General features: G+C 42.8%; 1 protein-coding gene across 1 annotated transcript in view; it reads right to left on the minus strand.

Moving 5' to 3' along the window:
- The window catches only part of EVA1A (eva-1 homolog A, regulator of programmed cell death), a 215,395-nt gene that overhangs the window by 149,724 nt on the left and 40,092 nt on the right, over nucleotides 1-25,579 (minus strand). The window contains exon 2 of the mRNA XM_076332671.1: nucleotides 3,881-4,095. Within this exon, the coding sequence (XP_076188786.1) occupies nucleotides 3,881-4,095 (215 nt within the window). The remainder of the gene's footprint in view (nucleotides 1-3,880; nucleotides 4,096-25,579) is intronic.

Consider the following 25,579-nt stretch of genomic DNA (forward strand, 5'->3'; position numbering starts at 1 on the left):
AGCAATGTAATTCAGCTTCTTCTCCATACTCTCACACTAAGAAAATCAGACATTGTGCGGATTAAAAATGGGCTTGACCAACCCTATCTGGGTGACATGAGATTACAGAGCGAGAGAAAAACTCCACTGTGAAAGCACAGTGCGCCGACCTACCAAAAATTTTCAAGCTCTCAAAATTATTAGGTTGCATGCTCAGACCAACTGCACCTGCACAATTGCTCCAAAGAAGTAAAGGTACGTGGGAGTTACAGGTCATCACAATGACACCAATGCATACAGGACTACGTTAACGCAGCTCTACGCCTTCAGAACCCAAGCTAACACCTCTGCATGATCCTGCTCTGGTGATATAGACCTTCTAGTGGGCACACAACTCATCTCTCTGCATAAATTATGCAGCGTGGATAAATACCCTGTTACATATTGCCAACCGTTTTCAGTGGCATGACTTCAATGTGCCTGAGGGTGGTGTGAAGGACTGCAACAGGTTGCCCAGAGCGGTGGTAGATGCCCCATCCCTGGAAACATTCAAGGTCAGGTTGGACGGGGCTCTGGGCAACTTGATCTAGTTGAAGATGTCCCTGCTTATTGCAGGGGGGGTGGACTAGATGACCTTTAGAGGTCCCTTCCAACCCAAACTATTCTATGGTAAATGACCCTTAATATTCAAGAACTTACTTCTTTGGGTGAAAGATGAATAGACTTTGGTCCTAGCAGCTGTTCTTCCTAACCTACAAGCAAGAAAAGAGATGGTTCAGCAACCATAAAGCTCCTCCTCACAGACCTCCTCTGCCAAGGCAGGACAGTTTGCACTGCATGGGTCCCTTTTACCAGAGCCACCAAGGCTCCAGATGTTCCTCTTCTCTGTCCCTCATCCAGCCCTCCTGGCTGGGATGAGGACACTGCTCTCTTTTACTTCCCGGTTGGGAATACCCTCTGCAGGATGCCACAAGGAAAGTACAGAAGAGCCAATACCAGAGCAGACTGTTAATTAACAGCACTAGTGCCCCAAATTAGCTTCTATTATTAAAGAATGAGTGGGAACTTTCTACACTTCTATCTTTGAAATAACTCAAAGATGCTTCACGAATACAGCACAAATCTCTCTTTCCTTCCTGCCACAGATCTCATGTGACTTGTGCTAACTCTGGGCTCCCCTGTTAAACTGAGCGGAGTCGGGGGAGCAGGGGGAGCTGTTTAAAAAGCAAATGATGTCTGGCTTTCAACACAACTTTATTTTGTTGTTCTGATCTCTCCATATTCATGTGACTTGATCTAAAAGTTAACAAGAGACCAACCACATCAGAACTGAAATCCCAGTCTGAATGTCCAAATTCTTTGTGTGTTTGGAAATCTCCCACTGAATATGACATCACAGTGTTAGAATAACAGAAATGTGTAGTTTGGGGTCACTGCCTTAATGTCTTGGACACGCTCTCCCAAGTGGTCTGCATTTCATTTCAAACAAAAACAAGTGACTAAAGCAAGGGATCCTGGCAACCAACCATAGAAGGCTGGATTATTAGTGGTTTTCTCAGTGTAATCAACCCTTTCTTTTCCCTTTTTAACATAGAAACAATGTCTGAACTGGACATTACCAGAGGAGAGAGCTTCTAAATGGGAATTAACTGTTACTCACAGGTAGTGTTTGCAGGGAACAGTATTAATAACTGCCCCTTACACTCCTCCAGGCCGCTCTCCAGAGAAGCAGCAAATTTATACAGTCATGGGTTTGATTAGACACAGTGATTTTATATACTTAATTTTGAAGGGTTTGGTTTGGCTGACTTTTTAAATTACTGACAATCAGGATACACCCACAATTGGTCCTGCCTATAGCAGCCATATACCTGAGCTTCAAAACCACAAAAACGCAGGCAATTTTCTTGTCTACAGCTTTCCAATTTCCCTACGTGCATGCATTTCCTACCAGCGAGCTGCAGGCAGCTTGCCATTCAGCTTGTGGAGTTTCTGGCTTACCCTTCAGAGAGGCCTCACCCCCTCCAGGATTGAGAAAGAAGACAAGATTCATCTCTGTCATTCGGACTGATCCTACCCTGGCCAAGCACGGCACATTGAGGTATTAAAGCCAGATTTGGGGGCACGAAAGAGGCACCGTGGATCTTCTCCAAAGAGACTCAGGAACTTGCCCAAGGTCCCTCAAGAAATCTGTGGTGGAACAGAGAATGTCAGCTACTTCCCTAGCACATCTGCATCCCCAAAAATGGGTGAATAGGAATGTTCTGGTCTCAGTCATGCAACAAACTTACTGTACAAGAGATCTGCTGCAAGACTGCCTACAGGGAACACAACTCTCACTCTGATAAATAGGGGAGCTGTAATTACAAGTACTGTAAGTGTTGGAGGCAAAGCTAATGGGTAACAGCTCTGAGGACATAAGGAGCTAAGCCAGGCAGGTAAGGATTTCTTTTAAATCCCTCCTGCACATAAAATCACAGCATGGAAAGCCAAAGGTAAGATCTTCCCTGTTCTCAAGTTCTTCCAGATGCCTTAAGTGGGCCACTCACCTGCAAGGGATGAGGCTAAGCACATAGCTATCAATCAATCACGCTGGTAAATGAAGTGTTTCAAGTAAATTTTGCAGTAAATCAGTAAAAGAAAGAAGGGAAGGCTAGCCTCTGCCGAGGTCTTCCATCCATGTTCTCCCACCCTAAACAACACAACTGCCTCTTGTCTGTCGTATTACGAACTTTCATTATCATATCTGGGAAGACCTTCCACTGATAATGATCATGTCCTCCCACACTATAACTCAGTCATTTGTTGTGCAGTGTTACGAGGGCAACTGCACATCTGTCAGCTTAAGGGTTACACTACAGGCAAACACCAACCCTGTGCAATTTCTTGAGAATTTACCGCTGACATTTGGAAGCCAAAGCACTTGTATCAACTTAAAAAAATTGCTGTAAATTCCTCTTAAAAACCCTGGATGCAAGAGTGAGAAGTGATGTGGGAAACTCTGGCCTTTAGCCAAATCATAAAAGAAATTATTCACTAGCCCTGTAGGTTCATTAATCTAGTTCTGCTATAAATTTTTATTATGAGTTATTATTGATTCATAGCCATAAACACACTGGATACTTGAGATCTTTGCCCAAAAGTTTTCACAGTCCCAAATCCTGCGCTTGGAAAGACTTGTGCTTACTTTAACATCCAGGAGCAGACCCCATTCATCAACAACATCAGCCAACTCATGTTTCTAATTTTAGTTGTTCCTACTGACAGGTGAGTAACACTGGCACCTTCCAAATAATCCTTTGATTTGCTGACGTCACATGTGCTCTTGGGAGGATACATAAAGCCAACATCCCCTACACAAATGGACAGAGCTGATTAACTACTGATGCTTGGGAAATTACAAGCTTAAGTGATGTATGATCACTTACAGTGGCCTAAGAGCCAAATGAGTCAGAAGAAGTAAAGCCAAGGGTTCTCTCTGGGTTTCAAGTTACCAAAGTAAAAGCCTCTTGAAATAGGATCAGTTCTGAAGTAAAAAGAATGCCACCACAACTTCTGAATGTGTTGAAAAAGCTAACCATTGGGAAGGAAAACTATAAAAAAAAATCTTCGAACCCAGTCAAACACAATGTAGTCTTGCAATGTAATTCTGTTTCAACCACATTCCTGAACTGTTATTGACTAGAGTTGCAGCAAAATTAAGAAATTCATCAGCGAAATCTAATTCAGTCCCATCTAAACTACAAAGATGAATTACCCACTAAGCTGTACGAGATGTCAGTGCTCCCACGCTGGGTAGCGCTGCTTAATAGAGGTCTATGCAGCACCAGCACAGACAGCTGCTGCCTGGTCAAGGAAAGATGAAGTTCAAAATTAACAGATCCAGTTTAACATGCAATACCTGAAGGGAAGTGCCAACTGAACAGGCAACATCTTCTTTAATTAAAGTTGCATAGGAGTGGGGATAGCGAGAAGGACACATCTGATGACTTGGTACAATACGGCCATAAAAGGAAGACTGGATGCTGATGGTGGTTCTGTGAGGACATCTCAGGGAGACATATTCTCCATCGCAGGCATGGTCAGTGTAATTCTTTAGTACTTGTGATATGTAACCTGCAAAAAACATGACAAAAACCATTACCAGTGAAAGGTAGTTAATATTTAACAAACACACAGCTAACAAGCAATGAGGGATGCAGATTTTATTACTCATCTCACACACGTCCAAAGGAGAGAGACAATGACGTGAGGGGGGAGGCTTGGTGATTTGGCCTTCAGTCGTGTTATATATCCTTAGTGGAAGCAATATTCAGATGCTCCAAACTCTTAGTCCAATCATACCACTTATTTACATTGGCATAGCTATCAAGTTTACAGGAAATGCAGCTGAGCCAGACTCATCATTTAGACCACATCTAGATATCGCGTGCAATACAAGACAGACATCAATAAACTGGAGTGAGTTTAACAGAGGGCCAAGACTTTTTGGAGCTGGAGCACTTGCCCTGTAAGAAGGGGCTTGTTCAGCCTGGAGAACAGACAGCTTTGGGGGAAACTAATAGCATCCTGCCAGTATCTACAGGGAGGTTATCAAGGAGATAGAGCCAGGCTCTTCACAGTAGTGCACGGTAGAAGAATGAGAGATAACAGGCACAAGATGAAACAAGAGTTTCAGAGCAGGTATATGGAGCAACTTTTTCTCTGTGTGGGCAGTCAAGCAGTGGAGCAGATTGCCCGGGGAAGTTGTGCAGTCTACACCCTTGGAGGTTTTCAAGACCTTACTGGATAAAGCCTGGAGCAACCTCATCTGACCTTCTAGTTGACCCTGTTTTGAGCAGGTGGTTAGACTAGAGAACTGAAGTCCCTTCCAATCTCACTTTTCCTGTGAACTTATGATCATGGGCAAGAAAGGCCCAGACACAAGAGCCACTAAGGGGAAAGCTGGGGTTACAGTTGGTTGTATGAGGTCCTATTCCATCATGGCACACCAATCACATCTTTGATCTCCCTTCACAATATACCATTTTAATTCTTCTGGTTGCACCTTCTGTTCTAGGCCTTTGACACAATTCTGCAAAGTTTCAACCTTTTTAAAAGGAAAACAGTATGCAGAACCAAATCTCTCCTTGTTTGTTAGAGGATGACGTTATCCACACTAATAAAGCTGTTAACAAGAATAAAGCATGGGGACAAAGCCTCATTAAAGTTACACTGCGTAAGGGGGCTGATTGCAGTCAGGTTGCCATGGCAACTGCCAAACAAATCCTGACTTTGCCACACTCAAGCCTGAGGGGAAACCACTGCGGTGCTGATATGGAGACATCTGTGCAGGGAACTGTATAGCATGTCCAATGTCAGCGTCAGCCATGGTCCCATTCAACCCTGCAGACTTCCTCTCCGTAACGAGTTTGGAAGTCCCCTTCCCACTACTGGCCACCAACACAAATCTACCAGTAGCAATCCCACAATGCCCTGTCCTTGTCTTCCTCTACCTCATTTCTTAAGAAATGGTAGACACTTTTCTTAAGAGGTAGAGTAGAGAGAAAAGTCAAAACCATTACGAGAAACAAGTAATCCCTGGACAAATTCCTAAAAGGGAACCTGAGGTATATCTTAGACTTGTTTTTAAAAAATGGCTAAAATGTGACTATTCTCTTGGTGGCCCATAATCATAGAATAATTTAGGCTGGTACCTCTGAAAGTCATCTAGTCAAACCTTCTGCTCAAAGCAGGACCAACTTAGACCAGGTTTCCCAGGGCTTTGTCCAGTTTTGAATATCTCCAAGGATGGGGCCTCCGCAACCTCTCTGGGCAACCTGTGCCAATGCTTAACAACTTTTACTGTGAAAAATTTTTTCATTACATGCAATTGGAATTTCCCATGTTATGACTTTTGTTTGTTCCCTCTGGTTCTTTCAGTGTGCATTTCAGAGAAAAGACTGGTTCCATTTCCTCTATACCTTTAGGTAGTGTAAAACAGTAATTAGATCCCACTCTCCTTATTCTTTACTTCTAGATTAACAGACCAGCTCCCTCAGTCCCTTATTATTTATCATATGTTCCAATACCCTTGCCTTCTTGGCAGCCAAAGGGACTCTCTCCAGATTCTCAACATCTTTGCCATACTGAGGGGCCAGCTTGCTATGCAGTTACCCTTCATTGCTGCAAGGTGCACTGCTTCCTCACGTTCATCATCCTGTCTTCCAAGACATGATAACGCACATAGGGAAGCACAATTCATGTGGATTGAGAGAATTCACGTGGCTTGCTCAGAATCATTTCAACGTCAACTCTAGCTATCCTTGTAGACACATCTGTAGGGTATATTTACTCCACTAAGTTAAACACTCTCAAAGCCTTTTCTCTGTCCCTAAGGCCATATCCAGCAACTTGCTCTTACTCTCCAAAATAGTATGGACTCATCCAGGGCTTTTATTGGAAATAGTTCTTCTTCCATACCGACACTGAAACCTAGCTAGTTGCGTGAAAGAATATTGGTCCGAACAAATTTCAAGGTGCCTAAAACAACTATAATCATTGTTCTTAGAGATAACCAACACACAGTAATTTAGCTTCAGCATTGGAGCTGCCACTATGAGGGCTGGATTCTCTGATTTCTCTAAATTTTAGTCTGTAGTTCTTATTTAGCAGTTCTGTTGCTGCAGTGCCTCAAAGTGTGTGCCAAATAGATATTTACTCAAATCAACATATTAATTTCCAAGTCCCCAGGGCAGCATTTGCTTATGAGAAAAAGGCTGAGACACAGCCCCAATAATTAGAGTAAGTGACAGGACTGCATCAGATCAGGGAACAGCACTGTTTAATTTAGTGCCTTTATCTCGCTTGTTCAAGGAAGCACTCTGGGGATAAAGTGAACTACTGGAGTGCATCTCCTTTCCCAGTCAGTAGAATACATGCTCTGTGTGATGCTGTATACCTAGTCCTGGAGTTAGATTAGCTCTTCTCCCTCAAAAGTGAGGCAACCATACCAGACGGGCATCAGGAAAAGGAAACTACAAAAAACATTAAACCCCACTTCCCATGCTGTTGCTCCAGTGCATTAGGACATTTCCCTGAGGCTGACCTATTAGGGAGCCAGAGAAATACAACTAAAGTGCAGTCAAGACTCTACTGGCTCCTCTGAATATTCAATTATTCTGTCAGAACAGCCATCCTAGAGCATACCTTTCATATTACCAATTCAGGATCAGGGAAGGTTTCAACCCCTGCAATTAGTGCAGATCACTTGTTGAAACAACTCCTTCCTCTCGTCTTCCATCAGCAAACTCAAAATAACTTGAGTTCGTTTAAGCTCAAGATATTGAAGGGATTGAATGCTTTGATGGTGACTGGCTAATAATAAATAAAGCACAATGTCTGAAACATCTGGCACTGACCACTGTCAGAGAGAAGATACTGGATTAGGCATGGGCATGATCAGGAATGACATGATGTTCTTCAAAGAACAAAAGGAAGTGGCTGTAGAGAATTGATGCTGAGGTTTTTTTCATCTTTAAGTGTGCCAAATTTGCACTACATTCATTGGTAGTTCTTCTGAAAGCATTGGCCTTTCATTACTGAAAGGCTTTGAACCATTTATGGTTCAGTAACCCAAAATCTGAATTGTTTTCAGCATCCTTGCTGAATTTTCGGTAACAAGTCTCCAGTGACCTTTTGTACCACTACATGTGGTACCAGGGAGGGAACTACTGGGATGCTCTTTACTGAATGAAATGCATAAACATGTAGCCAATGGCAGGTGTTTGGGGACTTCAGTGGCACTTGTATACCAAGGTAAGAAGCACTTCATAAGTACACAAGGACTAGCTTACAGAGCTCATTGACTCTGTCCTGGCAAGCATGAAAATATCTCTTTTGGGTGGCTGCAAGAAACTATTTTAGTTTAGTAAAATGATACAGCAGATCACCGATCAGCTATTCATAGACCACAGACTATGACAGTCAAGAAACTGAGATGATAAAGGTATTATCAAATGATTTTATCACTCCTCATTGAGTATATTTCTCTGCATTATTATCTGGGATATAAGCTACAGCCTTACAAGTGTCCACTCCAAACAAAGATAAGGCAGGCTGTTTTTAAAGATGGCCAAATACATTTGCCACTCCTTTCTTCATCCTCAAATTCTGGGATGTGAAATCACCATTGTCGGATCCAGGACCTGAAGGCAAGCAATTATTTGAGGAAAACATCCCAGCTGTACTGCTACAGTCAAACCTACTCTATTTTGTCATGGTTCATCTTGGAGTGGAAGTGACATAAATTCTCATGGTTTTATCAGGAAATTTTTTGGTAGTTCACTTATTAGCCTGTCTAGGGAAGACAATGTTAGAGCAGGTGGTAATTTGAGCTTTTCTTTCTTTAAAAATATATATTTCATTTGAAAGCATGGTAAAAGCATAAAAGAAATCTAAAGCTTTAAGCCCACCAAACCTTTTCCAAATGCTATGTTTTGAAAATCTGTGATAACAAAAGCAAACTCAAAATCCTTTCGGTTTAGCACTTCTTTTTTTTTAAGGATTGTGTCGAGGACATGGAATCTTTGCTGGTGGGCATCCATACTCCCAAATTAAATCAATGTATAGGAGTCAAGTGCTAAACATCTTCTCAATTCAAAAGACTAATGTCACTACCAAAGCAGGGATTTACACTCTGAAGGCAGAATAAACAACCAAAAGTAGTGCATCACAAAAATGATAGATCATTTTTCCCTCTAACAAGAAGGAAATGTTCCTTTCAAATGCCACTTGCAATTTATTTTTCCAAAGCCCAGAGTTTGACTCCTATCAGTCATCAGCAATAACCCTCCACTACTCGCCAAACACAACGCTTAATGCTGACTGTAACTCTATCCCACCCAGCAATGTTAGTTCCCAAGAACCATTTTCACCATTGCCTCTCCAGGGAACTGTTGCTCAGTTCTCATCCAACAGCCAGTTCTAACCCTTAACACATATGCGGACTAGAGAAAAATAAGTTTCATACAGAATATCATCATTTTACAGGTACTGTAAATCTAAACAACATCCTTTACTCACTCTCACAGAGCTACAACCCTACCTTTTTGAAACCAAAGCAGCTGATTGAGTGGTTCACAAAAGCACAGATGATGTAAGAGCTTCCATCCCATCCAGATGGAGGATAAAAGTAGAGTACACAAACACTCATTCATATATCCTATTTAACCATGGTTGTCTAAAAGCAGTAAGCCCTCTTCTCCTGCTTCCATTCAGTACAGTTCTAGTTTTGCTTGACAAGGCACATAGCAACATACCAGCTTGCCAGTCATCAGAAGAGAAATTTCATCTTTCACCAGGAAACATCTCTGTGGGTGTGTCCTGGAGGAATGGACACACTCAGAATAAAACTAAGTCTTTGTACAGTTTGGATATGAGCCAAAACTTCTAACAAATTACAAGGAAACTCAAAGGATTTTAATGGTTAATGAACTACTACACATAATTCAAGCCAGAGAACTTCATTAATATCTGCATTGAGCTGTATCTAAGCTATAGCAATGTCTTCTTAAAATATCCCATTTTGAGCTTTTGTAGTTACAAATATAGAAGTATATACATATAATAGAGAAAAATCAACATCATGAAAAAAGGACATTATACTTAGAAATAAGCTATTTCCCATTATCTGAAACACATTAAGTCAGTGCAATTAACTGTGTTAGTGAATAAAACATTGTCAATCATGTTCCTGATTGACACAGATTCTTTTATGTTTTAATCCTCTTATTTTCCAGATCTATGTTGTTTTTTCAATATCTCCTGTTATTTTCTTCTAGTTTACCCAGCTTCCTTGCAGATGTTTTTGAGACTGCAAATGTGAAACAGAACTTTCTTCCAGGAGAGGCCTTAATCAGATACTCTTCTGGAGCTCAGACTATGCCTAGACCAGACTGTTTTTCAGATAGGCTATAGACTGAAGAATTTCAGCTTATTCTTTATACACAGAACACCGATACTCATAACATCTCACAGAAACAGTGCTAAGCCAGTGGAATAGAATAACACGCCACGAGGATAGGCAAACAGGGCTGAAACGTGACCCCAGGCAAGGCTTGAAGCCAGAGCAAGTAACTCAATGAATGCATTTCATACCAGGCATTACTGATAATCCTGTGGTTGCAGTAGTAAAAGCAGCTCTCTCAAATCACAGAGCAGCCTAGTACAGACAAGTAGGGTTTGTTTTGCTTCATTACTAATACTGGAGATTAAAACTTGCTATTGCAAACCTTCTACAGAGAGATTTGCTTTCACTTCAGCTACTCCCCAACTCTTTCACCTTTCAGATACCATACAGCACTGGAAAAACTTGAACATCTTGTAAGCATGCTTGGGAAAATATTTTTATTTTAAGTAAGTCAACAGTTCCTCGCCCACTATCTGATCTTCTGTACCGCAGTTGCGGCTCCAAACAGTGTCCAGTGTTAACTTAGAAAAATGGCTTTGAAACGAGAGTGAATTTAGAACTGCAGCTGAGCGCCAGCATTTCAGGGCTAAACAAGGTAACATTTTGTAAATGCTGAATAGGTCTCCCTGGGTTGGCATAAGGATGAGAAGGTAGTGGAAATTAGATTGGTGAAGGCTAGGGGTGACAGCAATGAAAGCATGGTGGTTTTCAACTCTGCAGGCTTGACTCTAACTCAGATACTAGTGAGCATTATTGCTAATTATTCCATTAAAATTCCTAATTGTAAGCTCCTACAGAATTTAATAAAACACTACAGACTCTTCCACAGACTGTTGGAATAACTCTGGAGAATTTAATAAGCAACTCCAACTGCAAGTATTTTGGGTCTAGAACTTTAAAGAATTGCTCTAAAAATTCAATACAAAAAATCTTTTTTGCTATTTGAACATCACCTTAGATGTTTTTCTTTGAATGTCCCATAAGTCTATGGTTTCTTGAGAACTTACTTTTTTCTAAAATAAGTTTTTAAAGCCCTTATAGCTATGGAGATTACTTTTTTTTTTCCTGATCTTTTACATTTTGAAAAGGCAAATGAACAGAGTTAAATTTTTTTTTTTTTTTAAGCTTATCTTTCTAGAATCAGGGAAATTTAGCCTGGAAGGGCCTGCTGCAGGTCATCTAGTCCAAACTGCTACTCAGAGTAGGGCCAATATCAAAGTGAGATCAAGCTGCTCAGCACTTTGTTCAGCCCTGAGCAAGGACTGCCAAGGACAGGGATTCCCCAGCCTCTGAAACACCCATGCCAGTGTTTCACCACCCTTCTGATTAAAATTTTTTCCAAATAAGTGCTCAGAATTTCCCCTGTCACAACTCGTGTCTGTTGCCTCTTGCCTTTTTATTTTGCACATCTGAGAGAAGTCTGGCTTTGGTTTATGTATAACCATTTTTAGGAAGCAGAAGGAAGCATGTGGATACCCCCTCAGCCTTCTCTTCTCCAGCCTCCCTTCCTATGCCATACGCTCCAGCTCCAAACCATCCTACAGGCCCTCCACTGGACTCCTTCCAGTTTTTCAGCGTTTCTCTTATAAACTTGTACCAGTATCATGGCCTGTAATTCAAGGGGTTGACCACCAATTCCTCTAGATTTAAGGAATTTTTTAAAAACTCGTTTCACTAGTTGTATAGTTGCAGGCAGGCAGCCACGATGTTGAAGGAAATTTGATGGTACAAATTGGCTGGAAGGAGCTGCACCAGGACTTTGCCAACTCGCAACCCTCTCTCCAGCTGTTTATTTCTGCTCCCATATTTCAAATCAAAGCCCCTTCCATTGATCTGGGTGCACATGCGTGTATGGGGGTCAGTGCCAGCAACCAGAGTCAGATCACAGGTCAGAGGGCCTGTGTGTGTGTCCTGCCAGCAACCGGAGCAAGCAAGGGTGTGCGTATGCATGTCGGTGCGTGATCACTAGTGAATAGCAAGCTGGACTAGCTTGGCATGTAGAATAAGAGCTTTGGGAGCCAGGTATGAAAGCGGCCACAAGTCTGGGCCAGATACTGGAGAGACCAGCCAGCCTGTGAGTTGGCTACGGCTACAGGACAGACCAGGAGGTCCAGGTCAGCTACGGGAAGACTGGGGGTCAGGGAGTCAACTGAGAGACCCATCTGCATGCACATGTCTGTGTGTGAGGTGACTGGAGATGAGAGGACCATGAGCCACCTATTGCGTGGACTGTCTAAGCCCAGTTACTGGGGCATCCACATTGTATGCACACATGGCATATTTTCTACTAACAGGCTTTCGTCCTGATCAATCAGGGAGGGGAAGAGGATGAGGCCACTGGTGCTGTTTGTGTTTGCATGAATGCTGAGTGTTTCTGCCTGTGTTGATCTGCGTAGCCAGACACATGCACATCTCTCTATTGGGAACAGATGCTCAGCATCACTACTGCCTGGACCTGGGAACACAGGGCTGTCGCTTCCTTGCCTCTGTCAGGCTACCAGATTTGCCAACTCATAACACTTCCCACTAAAAATTCCATGTGTGTGTGTGTACATGTGTGTATATATGTAATATATTTATATGCAGACATACACACACACACACACATTAAAACAACTTTGCAGAATATTTTACCTAGCTTAAGTTGCAGGAGAAGCCTGAACATCACTATAACTGTGGAGTTCATTTTCTGCAGCACTAAATTTCTTAGAACGCTTTGTTAAAATAGTGTTATAGCATTACAAATATTAATACATTATATAATCAATATGTTAGTGTTACAGCATTATAAATATTAATAGACATTGTCTTACTTTAATTGTAAAAAGTATAACTTAGTATGCATTAGTATGTATTATGTGTCAATTATATAAAGTATATTGCACATAGTACAATCATATTTATAAAATATCTCTTATAGCACCACCGAAAGATAATTACCAGGTCGCCTTGGGAAGCCTTATGGCGTTTGTTCAGTACTCAGAGAATGAGAGCTGTAATTTTGAGAGAGATTTAGTGTATACTTCTTACAGCCCAAGAAGGTCAATGCCACACACTATAGACAAGCTAGGCACTATTTCATTCTAGAGATACAGCTGGAGTAAGTGTTAAGGTCATCACTTTATAGCTGAAGGAACTACCAGGGTGACACTTCCTAAGCAGCTTCAATTGGCTCTTTCTCCTTGGCTCTCAGCCAAGACCTTTCCAAAACACAGTCATCACACAGATAAATCGCAGCACTGCTCACTGTGGCCTTGCTATTGCATTCTAAGCAGTGATAAAGAGCTCACACCACCAGGGGACATGTAGCTCTTCTAAATTAAGTTATAACAGGTTTATTTTATTGAAAGGACAGTTTTCTCTAGATGGCTTATATACAAGAGCCAAACTACAGCAAAACTACAGTGATATAATTAGGCTGCCATAACGATACCCATATAATTTTCCATAGTAAACGTAGTCACACAGGGACACGCATAACTACCAATTCACCTTTGCTGGTGTCCTCACGTAGACAAGTTTCACCGGTGTTCATTTTGACTTCCAGTTCCACAATGAAATCCTTTTGATCCCACCCCTTCCTGTGACAAATCTTATGGAAAACAAATTTGATCTTGGAAATCAATATTACAAATCTAACATGCAAATGGAAAGACCCTAGCTAAGAAAAAACAATCCCAAAGCTTGGTGTCTTCCAGCAGCCACAAGCAGCACTGCCTGCAGCGAAGTTTAAGAGCTCAAACAGGATCTGTCCCCACACTCAGCCTGCTCCCAGGGCATGCTGATGCTCAACCTTTCCTACAAGCATCACTGGGTCTTATGGCAAGAGACTGACAGCCCTTCTGCACCTTCTGGCCTAGTCACTAAAATTGCTGAAATCAAATTTGTGCCATTTCTCAAGGGCCAGGGACCAACTTATTCATGTGTTGCTAAAACGATTAACCAACGCGATATTCTTATGTAGCAGGGAAAGAAGTCAAGAGCTGGATCCATGCACCTCCCTCAGGACATACTCTGAGCTCACTGAATGTCTCACTACTCATTCAAGAGGCCAAGAACATTTTATGGTGATCAACATCTTAGTCCACCTCCAACTGACCCATGAGTAGAATAGAATAGAATAGAATAGAATAGAATAGAATAGAATAGAATAGAATAGAATAGAATAGAATAGAATTTGCACTTCCATGGCTTGTGCGGTCAATCTGCAAACAATCACTGTCACACTTTCTCCACACCCAGGGGAGAAGCACCCTGTAAGTCTCTGCAAGGCACCTCTTTATCTCCATCAAATCCCTTCTTGAGCCCTCTTTAGCCGTATCACCCACAGAGGAGTCAATGCTGGTGAGCACAGTGCCCAACAGCAGTCTTCTGGTGCACCCTCATGCCCAGTGAATGCACCTTTTGTTTTTTCCTCTAGTATTTTGAAAGCGCGGGGTTTACCAGTTCACCACATACCAAAGAAAATTCAGTCCCAAATCTTCTCTGGAAATAGGAAATATTGGGCATCTGTCATGAAAGCAGCTGCTATATATCAGGTATCGGTGCCTAAAAGCAACCCGGCCTTTCCCCACAGCTTTACTGGGAGTGACAGGGAAGTACCCTGTTACCACCCAAATTAAAAGAAGGCTTTTGCACAGCGTATCACACTGGGACAAAGAAAACAGTTATTTGACCACACAAGTGGCAGACAAGACCTTATGCGTACTGACCAATTCTTTAAGCAATTCAAGAACTAAGCCATGACAATCTGACAAGGGCTAAGAAACACCAACACTAAATAAACAGGTTTCTGCCCATTCGGGAGAACTTATTCTGACAAGACTATGAGTACAGAGAGATGGCAACTTTGTTTAGACTAGGGCAAATTGCAGGAGTGAAGGCAAAAGTGCATAACCCTACGGGAGCTGCTGCTAAAGCCATCACAAGCAGATGTGAGTGCTTTGCACACAGTGCCAGAAGCCAGCTCTGGGGCTCTCAGAGTGACCTACACATCCCTGAAAAAAGTAGATTTCAACTGGCAGGTCAAAATGTTGAACAATTCCTGTGATCCCAGAGAGCAAATCTGAAATCCTATTACCTTGCATGAAATAATACAGCATGACTTACATGTACAAATGCCTTCTTGGCAGCAAAGAATTCTCCTACAGGAAAATACCTCCAGTCAGGTTGTAGTCTCTCTCACTGGTTTTAACAAGCACTTCAACGCTCCAATGGTCATTTTTATTAGAAACTTTTTTTGTATTGCAAACTGAAATTCAAGGCCTCCCTCATTTGACGTTGTGTAATAAGGGTAGGGGATAGGCAATTTTCATGCTCAAGTAGGTCAAATCTGGATTTGACTCTGGATTGCTTTGCCACCTAGCAATTTTTCCACTGAAGAAGCAGGAAATTTTTTGGGACAATGGCAAATTGCTCTCTGCGGTGGGAAGGGCAGCTACTGCTCACAGACATACGGTGTGAGCTCTGCTGAGACACTGTGGAGAATCCACACTTGTGGTTCCCCTCTGGACTAGAGACCTTGTGCTTAATTCTCCCAGAACTCACCTCCCAAGAAAATTCAAAAATTAGGCAAAAGCCTGCTTCCAACACCAAGATTTTAACATCTCCCTTTTCCTTCTGCTTTAAATTCCGTATTTTATTTATTTATTCTTATTCAGGGTAGATTTGACAAATGTAATGAAAGCAACAGCTCTGGAATGAACCTGCATCCTTTTCCCCAGGATCTACAATAAGAACTATGATGCTGCCCTCTGCATGACCTTCGCCTGTGAAATGCATATTTCTCCTTGCTTTGGCCGGGCCTTGGCAGCTTTATGAACCCCAAGAGAGGAAAGGAAATGAGGAGAGACTGAGACAAGATAGAAAAGGCTAAACAGTGCAAGGAAGAAACAGAGTAGGGGAAAAAGAAGGAAATTAAAAAGGGAAAACAAAAGGAGACACAGAGCAGAGTAGACATATTAAAAAAAAATCCTCTTTCTCATTTGTTAATTAGAAGTGTGGTCCCAGGAGCTTATCCTGCCAGCAAGAATCAGCTGGAAGCATCGTGGTGGCTGGGTCACTTGAGCAAAGGTAGGGAAATGGGGGAAACAGAAAGAAAGCAGCCTTAAAATACTAAAAAGGAGGAAAAAGAAAGATTTTGAGCAAGAATATCAATTCATAAGTGACCTCTCTTTATGTTCCCACATGGTTGAGCTCAAAATTATACCTGCTTGCAGAAAGGACTGTGTTACCCAGAGATAAAAATTATCCAGGACAAAAGGGAGCTCAGACTGGCTGCAAAAAGAGAAGAAAATAAGAAGATAAAAAAGTAGGTTTGCATGAGTCTCCCTTAATTTCTGATATACCCTGTCTCTGATGACTTGGCTACAAACTTCAAAAATATTGCCTTAACAGAACGTGCAGTGTGTTGCATATGCAACAACTAGGCAAAACTGCCAGATCAGCATCTTCTGTTTAAGCCATTGACTTCAGCCAAGAGGGAATTTATTATTCACCAGTAACTGGACAACTTAAAGCAACGATAAATGTTGTCAGGGTAGCAGGAATGACGATTTCACAGGTTAACTGGTTTTTTTTAGTTTGATATAAACAATACTAACAAGAGACAGGCATCCTGAGCATTGCCAGTTCGAGCTGTCAGGCTGCCCAACCAGGTAGAAGCTAACTAACCTCAACTTCCCACATGGTCCTCCTGGAGAAGGCATTGCAGGAATGGACAGGAAATTAGCACTTGGGAGTAAAGGCAGGATGGTCTCTGTACCTTGGGCTGAAGATCAAGCACTAATGCAGGGGCTTCCTTTCTGCCTGCTAAACAAGTTATACTTTCCTGGTGCTCAAGTGAAAAACCTCGTCTGTCTCAAAACATCTCACCAATTTAACTGTAGTTTTATTTTTCCTGAAGAATCATGTCACTCGATCACGGAACTTGTGGTATTCTTGTTGGGGCTTTAAAAATTACTGGCTGAATTAGTTTATCCCAGTTTAGGCTTCATTATCAAGACCTATTAGATCCCTGTCCTCAGCTTTTTTCTTTTTTGCATGGGTGGGAAGGTAGCTTTGTTTCCTAGCTAGGCAAAGCCATAGCGTGGAGGAAAACTTAAGCTTAGAAGACTGCCCCTTAGAGCCCACCATGCATGGGGTTTAGCTACCATTTGAACTCTCTCTGTACAGTCAGTAGAAAGAAGAAAGCACTGTCAGGTGTGAAACATTTTATTCTAAAGTAGGTGTCTAACTGAGAACAGGAGTAGAGGTCAGACAAACCATGTCTGACACTGGTTCACCCCTCTCTGCTGACTGTAAGGGGACCCCATCTAACTAGCTCAAACATATTTTCATTATAGACATCAAAAGAAAGATGAGCTGAACTGCTCATTGTGTATCATAGCATTGAGCAATGGCTTCATGACCTTCTTCTGATAAGGGTTTCCCAAGGCGGAGCTCACCTCGGGTAAGAAAGGTCAGTACAGTGGCAACTCACTGCCCTGATCCCTCTGGGATCCCACAGATGAATGAGGGTTTATGTTACAGCAATGCAGTGGTTGCTAGTGCTAGAACATGGTCTTTAGAGAGACTGGTGTTCTTCAGCTTCTGCTATTCCTGAAGTCTTGCTGCCACCGTAACTTTTGTCTTTAGTATCCAACCTCAAAGCAATTCCTACATAAAACAAAAGAAAGACTGCATTATGTAGTTGGTATAGAGGTTTAACCATACTGGTTTAGCTTCTCAGAACCAAAAGGCCATCCACAGACAGCTTCTACCTCTTTGCTGGTGCCATCAAGAAAGCTCAGCCGCAGGGCCAGAGAAGAGTTCCCAGCACACTTCATCTGGCATCACCCCTGCACCTCAGTTTCCCAAATATTAGCTGAAGAAGGTCCCATTTCTATACCCATGGGCAGGCCAGGAAAAAATAAGGACCTGTGAATGGGAAGTAACATAAATCCCAGAAAGACTGGGGATAAAAAGAGATATAAACGCATACTGATTTTTAATCAGGAGCACTCAGTAGCATTTCAGGACATGACAAAGGGGATGAAAGGATACACAAAGAGAGGGAACTGCTTAGTCTGGAATATAAGTTAATAATAATAATGAAGACATCTGACTAACAGAGAAAAGACAGAACAGCCCCTTTCTACCACATCACCGCAATCATCTCTAAAGGCAATAAGTGAAAACACAAAAGGTATTCTTCCACAGGGTCCCTTTTCTCGCCCACCTCTCACTGAGGCCATTTCCCATATTTGCAGCTTCTTTCAAGGACAGAAATAATATTTGGCTTCCTTGGCAACGAAGAACAAAGAGACAATAGAAATCCGACAATGGAATTTATTAAGCCACATACTACACTAACCCCTTGTATAGGGACAGCAATCAGGGAGAGCAGAATGGCCCCAGCATAACAGCAGTTAGAAAAGCTTTTTAGCTAAAAGCTATTTGCACTGCTTTGACACAGAGCAGTTGTTTTGACTAATAGGCTAGAGAAGGGGATTTCTTTTGCAGAGTAACACTTTGAAGGGCTCTTTGCCTCACAGCTGTAACAGCAACTACATCCACAGCACACGTTTTCCTCCTACCTATTGTACTACATACCAAAACACATCACAGGCTAAAACAGTTTCAGGGTTGGCTGCTGCTAAACTCAGTGAGAATTGTGCTCATATATGGACAGCTTTACAGCTAAAGGCTGTGATTAAACTACAAGACCTGGGAGCACTTCCCAGTCCCTGGATCTGAGTGCACATCCCAGCGGTATCCCAACCCCATACTGGAACCAGACACACCGTCCCTCCCCAGAAAAGGTGATTTTTTTATTATTTTTTTTTTAATCTTCAGACAACTTAGATTGATGAATATCCCCTCCTACATTATCCTGTTTTGGGACAGGACAGGGAACTGCACCCAGTTATTCTACTGTTGAGTCTAACGTTATGCTTTTCTATTACATTAAGGAACACTTCTGAACCTGTGTATGTCATCTGCATATTTTGCAGATGATACAGAACTGGAAGGAGCAGTTGATAGACCAGATGGTTGTTCCATCATTGAGAGGAACCTTGACAACCTGGAGAAATGAGCAAACAGGAATCTCATTAATTTTAACTAAAGGGAAATGCCAAGTCCTGCTCATGGGGAGGAGTATCCCCATGCATCGTTACAGGCTGAGGACCAACAGGCTAGAAAGCAGCTTTGTAGAAAAGGACCAGGGGGTCCTGGTGGATGCCACGTTGACCATGAGCCCATAATATGCCCTCACAGCAAAGGCAGCCCTTGGTAGGAGTATCACCAGCAGGTCAAGAGAGGTAAGCCTACCCGTCAGCACTGGTGAAACCCATCTAGAGTGTTGTGTCCAGTTCTGGATTCCCCAGTACAAGAGAGACATGGACATGCAAATCCAGCAAAGGGCCACAAAGAAGATCAAGGGACTGGAGTATCTGTCATATGAGGAGAGGCTGAGAGAGCTGGGACTGATTAGCCTGGAGAAGAGAAGGTGCAGGGGGATCTTGTCAATGTATATAAATAACTGATGTGGGGGGAGTAAAGAAGACAAAGCCAGACTCTTCTCAATGATATCCCATGAATGGACAAGAGGCAATGGGCACAAACTGAAATACAGGAAATGCCATTTAAACATATATGTATAACTGTGAGGGTGGTCAAACACTAGAATGGGTTACCCAGAGAGGTTGTGGAGTCTCCAACCTTGCAGATATTCAAAATCCAACTAGACACGGCACTGAGCAACCTGCTGTAGGTGACCCTGCTCTAAGCAGATAGGTTGGACTAGACGATCTCAAGTCATAGAATCGTAGTATATCTCAAGTTGGAAGGGACCCATAAGGATCATCAAGTCCAACTCCCGCTCCTCGCAGGACTACCTGAAACTAAACCATATGACTAAGAGCATCGTCCAGATGCTCCTTGATCTGACAGGCTTGGTGCCATGACCACTTCCCTGGGGAGCCTGTTCCAGTGACCGACCACCCTCTCAGTGAAGAACCTTTTCTTAATGTCCAGTCTGAACTTCCCCTGACGCAGCTTCATTCCATTTCCTTGTGTCCTGTCGCTGGTCACCACAGGGAGGAGATCAGACCCTCCCCCTCCACTGCACCCCTTGAGGAAGGTGGCGACTGCGATGAGGTCACCCCTCAGCCTTCTCTTCTCCAAGCTGAACAGACCAAGTGACCTCAGCTCCTCCTCGTAAGTCTTGCCCTCTTGCATGAGGGCAAGAAAGACATGGCCTTTCACCATCTTGGTCACCCTCCTCTGGACACACTCTAATGGTTTGATGTCCTTCTTATAATGAGGCACCCACAACTGCACACAGTACCTGAGGTGGGGCCGCACCAGTGCAGTGTAGAGTGGGACAGTCACCTCCCTCGACTGGCTAGCTATGCTAGTCTCTTCCAACCTCAGCCATTCTGTGATATCAAATCACTTCTCAGGATGCATTGACAAGCCTTGGTCTCCTCTAAAGCACCCTGGAAAAAATCTCTATTCAAATTTGGAGTTCCATTTCTCATGACCCCAGGTAGCATTTCAGCATAATCTCAGCTCTGTTCACATAAAGATTCCTTTTAGTTAGACTCGGACTGTGCTGCAACAGAGTTCAGGGAAGTAAGAAATGGCTTTCCCAGGAACATCTCCTGGACAAGCAGCATCACTGACCTTTATAAACAACATTATCATTCAAGCAAACTGCTGCTCCAGACAATGGAAATGGCACTCTGTGTCTGTTGAGTAAGTGCTGTAACAAGATCACCTTTCAGGATTTGTTTAGTCCTCACATCTATGTTTATTAATTAGATTTACTCTGATGCAAACATGGAGAGTGCTACAGGAACACAGTTTTAGATAATGAAATTTGAAAAATTTGTTATGAATTTTACATAATGACTTAGTGTCCAGATTTTACACAACCAAGAGCATTCCCTTGTAGCCTGCTTGATTACTTCTGAAGTTTGTTCTCTGAATCTCAACAAATGCCTTCCCAGATTATCACAAGCAATCTCTCGGCAAAGAGGAGAAAGTCACCTGGCAGGTGAAGAGATGATGAGACACAGTCTCTGAAAGCCAGCTATTGCTCCCACCAGAAACACCACCCTCCACAGAGAGAGTTGCTTTCCATGCCCAGGAGAAAAGGCCATGCCAGGGATGCTACAGAAAATGTAGTGGCAGACGCAAGCCGTCTCAACCTCTGTTTTTCCCCCAAGACAGTGCCAAAACGAAGGACAACCTACTTGTGAGCACATGCTGTGCCGGCAGCAAGCTCAGCACTTTGAGGTCTATCCTCACGCACTGTCCAGCAAAAGGGCTCCATAGGTGAGTGACATGCTCAGGCTCCCCTTAGAGCTAGTGAAGAGAAGCAGGCATTTCTGTAATGTCTTATGTTGAAGCACACATCCAAACCAGGTCTGAAGTGTCACACACTGAAAGTACTGCAGAGTGTACTGCAGGGTGAACAGCAGAAAGATCGCCTCGTACTGAGAAGTTTGGTGATAAGTCACAGATAAAAGTCAACGTAAATAAATGTAAGGTAACACATGATAGAGGTTTTGGAGTAGTAACAGTTCTGTGAAAATATAAAAATCAATATTCACTAATAACCAGGAGGAAAAAAAAAAATACTAGGAATTGTTAGGAAGGAATAGAAAGCAATCCAGAAACCACCATGGTGTCACTGTATAACCATTCAAGGACTCATATCCAGAAGACTGTCTGCATTCCTGGGTCCTCCTCCCATCTCCCTCCCCACTCAGAAATCATGCAGTGAACTTAGAGACGGTTCAGAGAAAGGTGTTAAGTTGCAACTAGCCCTCTTCTACCTGGAAAACAGACAACTGAGAGGTGCAACAGACCACACAGAAACTGGAAGGGAGGTAAAGGGATTGAAAGTGTTGTTTCTTTCAATAAAAAAAAGCTTGGTGTAGGGGCATCAAATGAGGTAAACAAAAGGAGGCATTTCCTTACCTTCTGCGAAGCTGAGCTGCGGCACTTACTGCCACTGCCCTTCTGCAGGTCTCAAACATTTACATGGAGTAAAAACACCACAACATCAATGAATGGAAGAAAAGTCCATCGATAACCAGTGAACTCACACACAACTCTTGATTTAAGAAGTCCTTGAGCTGTGAGGGTGATCGAACACTAGAACAGGTTGCCCAGAGTGGTTACGGGTGGCCCTTTGGTTCAAGCCGGTACAGCTGCTCTTGCATGATGTTTACAGTGCCTATATCTCTGCAGTGCCTATACAGGGATCCATGAATGAGTATCTCAGATACAGAAATCTGCATGGTAGACTGAGAAGTTAGGACAGAGTACTAAGCCTTACTTTGTATTGGGTTTTGCTCTCAAGCCACCCAATCTATTAGAAAATAAAAGAGCATCAATAATATTATTTGAATTCTCTGGAAATAAGCTATAGCGTCTCAGTCAACATGTTAGTACAGCAGAAAAGTCAGTGGGCTATTCTTATCAGCAGATAAAGAAACAGTGGAAGGGAGCATGTCTGTCAAAGTCACATGAAGATTGGCCTTTGCAGAGAGCATAGCCTTCAGCATTGGGTGGCATGTTCATTAACTGAGTCTATCACTCTGCTTACAGTATCTGTCCCTGTTTCCATAGCCTGGAGCTGTGGTGCTGAGGTGGATTGTATTAAGCAGGGTCAAAGACAAAGGAGGGAGAAAAGTGAAACAGGAGAACGCTGGAGAGCACGGAGATGAAAGACACACAGGAAGGCATTGGATTAATGGACAAGCATTTCTGTTGTGATCAGCTAATGCACAGAGATTAGCATGCAAGGTATTTTCTGAAAAAAAAAAGTCCTGTCAGCCACAAAGTGATGTACAAAAGACAAAACAGCCAAATGTCTAGGAAGCTGTAACTCCATCTTCCCTTCACTGTCTCTCGCCCCCGAGGTGGGAGGGGGCTAAGCCAGGAGAAAGGTCAGGGGATAAAAACAACAGTGGGGAATTGGCAGAATGCCTCAGGTTCTGCGGAGCAGAACTGTCCCTCCCAGAGGATAAACCAAGGGCACAAAGCTTGGGTTTCCACACCCTGCACCTTACCAAGGAGAGAAACTTCTTGGATACAATTTCAGTGTAGACATTACTTTCCCTGCATCGAGAAAAAACAGAACTGTTACATCTTGGTTAAGCAGTGGGAAACACCACCAAAACCTTCCTACATATTGTTTGTAAAGGCATAGGGGTCAAGCAGAATTATTCTCCAAAGAAAAACAGAGCATTTAGGTGGGATGGAAACCTTCCTCAGGACTGGAAAGGGTAGGACAGTAAGGAATAATTGCCAAAAACAAACTAATTCCAAAGAGCAGCTTTTGGAGCTTAGTGACTCTAAGATCTCATGAGACTGAAATAATTCCTCCCAGCACTTCTTGTTCCCCATAGGAAAAGACAAAAATGGGAGGCTCCTGGGATACTTAACTCAGCAGATCCATCTGGGACCAACAGCTAAAAGAGACTGATCTGCTACTTAGACCCTCATATAGAGCTCATTGATCCAGGGATTTCCAAAATCAACAGTAATTTGAAGAGTCTTCCGACAACCTGTCCAACCCCAGGCAGAAGGGCCAGTTGAAAGAATTTTTACATCTGTTTCTTTCTGTCAAGGCACTAGACCTAACAACAGTGCAATGGAATTATACTTCGTTCATGCTTGACCCAGTCTGGGTATCAAGATGTTTTTCAGATGAGTTAGAGGGGGACAAGATCATTAATATTTGCATACGAGTGGCTCTCAGCAGTCTCAGCATAGCTCATGCGCAGACAGGACACACGGCTGTCATCAGGTTCTCATGGTCACACCAGTCCCTCACCCAGTTCTCAAGCAAAATCGCAAGGGAAGACTGAAGGGCAGAGTCTTCCCAAAGAGTGCTGGAGGTAGGTGATCCACAGCAACCCTTCCAAAGGTAGAAGGAAGGCTTGTGCTGGCTGGAACTTTTTGAAGTGCTTCACTAATTTGCCCATCGCTGAAAAGAGTAATATTGACTCTTTTTCCACCGGAACCATTGTGAATCAAGGGAAAGAAAGATGGACTAGGCATTCACAAAATCCCCACTCTTTACATAGAGTGGGCTTGATTGTATTGATATTTTAGATCCCTGAGCTCCTGATGTGAGTTGGGGGAAATCTCATTGAAGCAGCTGGCTTCAGAGGGACAAAAGCAACAACAGGATACAGCAGTGGTCTTCGTCCCAGTAACTACCACATGCAATCTTGCAAACACAGCAAAAAACTTCCGTGTTCCACATCTGCCGTGTTCAAGGAAGAACAGCTACCTATATGATTAAAATGGCACCCTGAGGAGTGTCTCTTCTAACAAAACCAATGCCCCAAAACTTCGACCAACCAGTTTGCTCAAAACAGTATAGCTGTCTTTTTGCTCACTTTACCCTAAATTCAAGCCAGAAGCTGGGAGATGTTTATAACTCAAACCCAGTTTGATGTTTTCAGGTGACCTTGAGCTTTAAAAAAAACCACAAAAATCCCCATATATCAGCACCATGCCACACTCCTCAAAATCCCCTCCAAAAAAGTTTCAGTCAGCTGGCAAAACATTCATACATCTGAAAATTGGTGTTCTCCAGAGTAAATACAGGAAATGGGAATCTACCCAGTTCTAATGTGGGTGATACGAAGTTTACCCACTCTCCCTTCCCTACCTTGAATACTAAACAATTTTACCACTATAATACCCATACAACATCCTCACTCAAATGCAAACTCCCACACCACTGAGCAGATGAGAGCGTATCTGCTCTATCCTGTTCACACCTGACTGGCCACCAACCCCTACAGAAGCAGATCTAAGCCGAGACAGACTATTTGTGTAAGGCTGTATCAGGTAGGCATCCACCTGATATTAGGGCATTTAAATTAACATCAAATCTAACTACCAACATTTGCATGTCTTTAAAGTAAACAGTGAGAAACTGGCAGCTCCCAAGGATAATTTGTCGGCTGTCCTAGATCCTTTTAAGACGACATTGTGTAATCTCTGTTCTTGGTGATACTCAAAACTCAGCTGAACCTGAGCAACTTCAAAACTGTTGTGGTCCTAACTTTGTTCCAGCCCCAGGAAAGCACTTAGAGATACTTTAAGCATGTGCTGAAATCCTCACTTCAGCGGCCAAGGGACTGATGACTCCTCTCTACCCAGCACTCATGAAAATCCCAGTAAAACAGAGATGATGAAAAACTGGAAAGAGTTCACCAAGAGGACCACCAAGATGATTAGAGGACTGGCGCACATAACATATAAGGCTGATGAAAGTATGTTCGTTTAGCCTGGGAGAGATTAAGGGGAGGACCTGATTGCAGTATTACACTTCCTAATGGGGTTGGTTATTGAGAAGAAAGCTAGATCCTTCCCAGAAGTGCACAGAGAGAGGACAAGAAGCAAAGGTCATGAGTTGCAACTAGGGAAAACCCAACCAAACTTAACAAAACAATTTTTCACCACCAGAGAGGTTAAGTCCTGGAACAGGTTGCCCAGAAAGCCTGTGGAAGCTCCATCCTCAGGATATTGTCAGGCTCGATTGGGCAAGGTCACAAGCACCCTAACACAACTTTGAGGTCCACCTTGCTTTAAGCAGGGGCTTGAACTAGAAGACGTCCAATGGCCCCTTCCACC

Source organism: Aptenodytes patagonicus, chromosome 3 (assembly GCF_965638725.1).
Source record: "Aptenodytes patagonicus chromosome 3, bAptPat1.pri.cur, whole genome shotgun sequence".
In the NCBI taxonomy this organism is placed as follows: domain Eukaryota; kingdom Metazoa; phylum Chordata; class Aves; order Sphenisciformes; family Spheniscidae; genus Aptenodytes; species Aptenodytes patagonicus.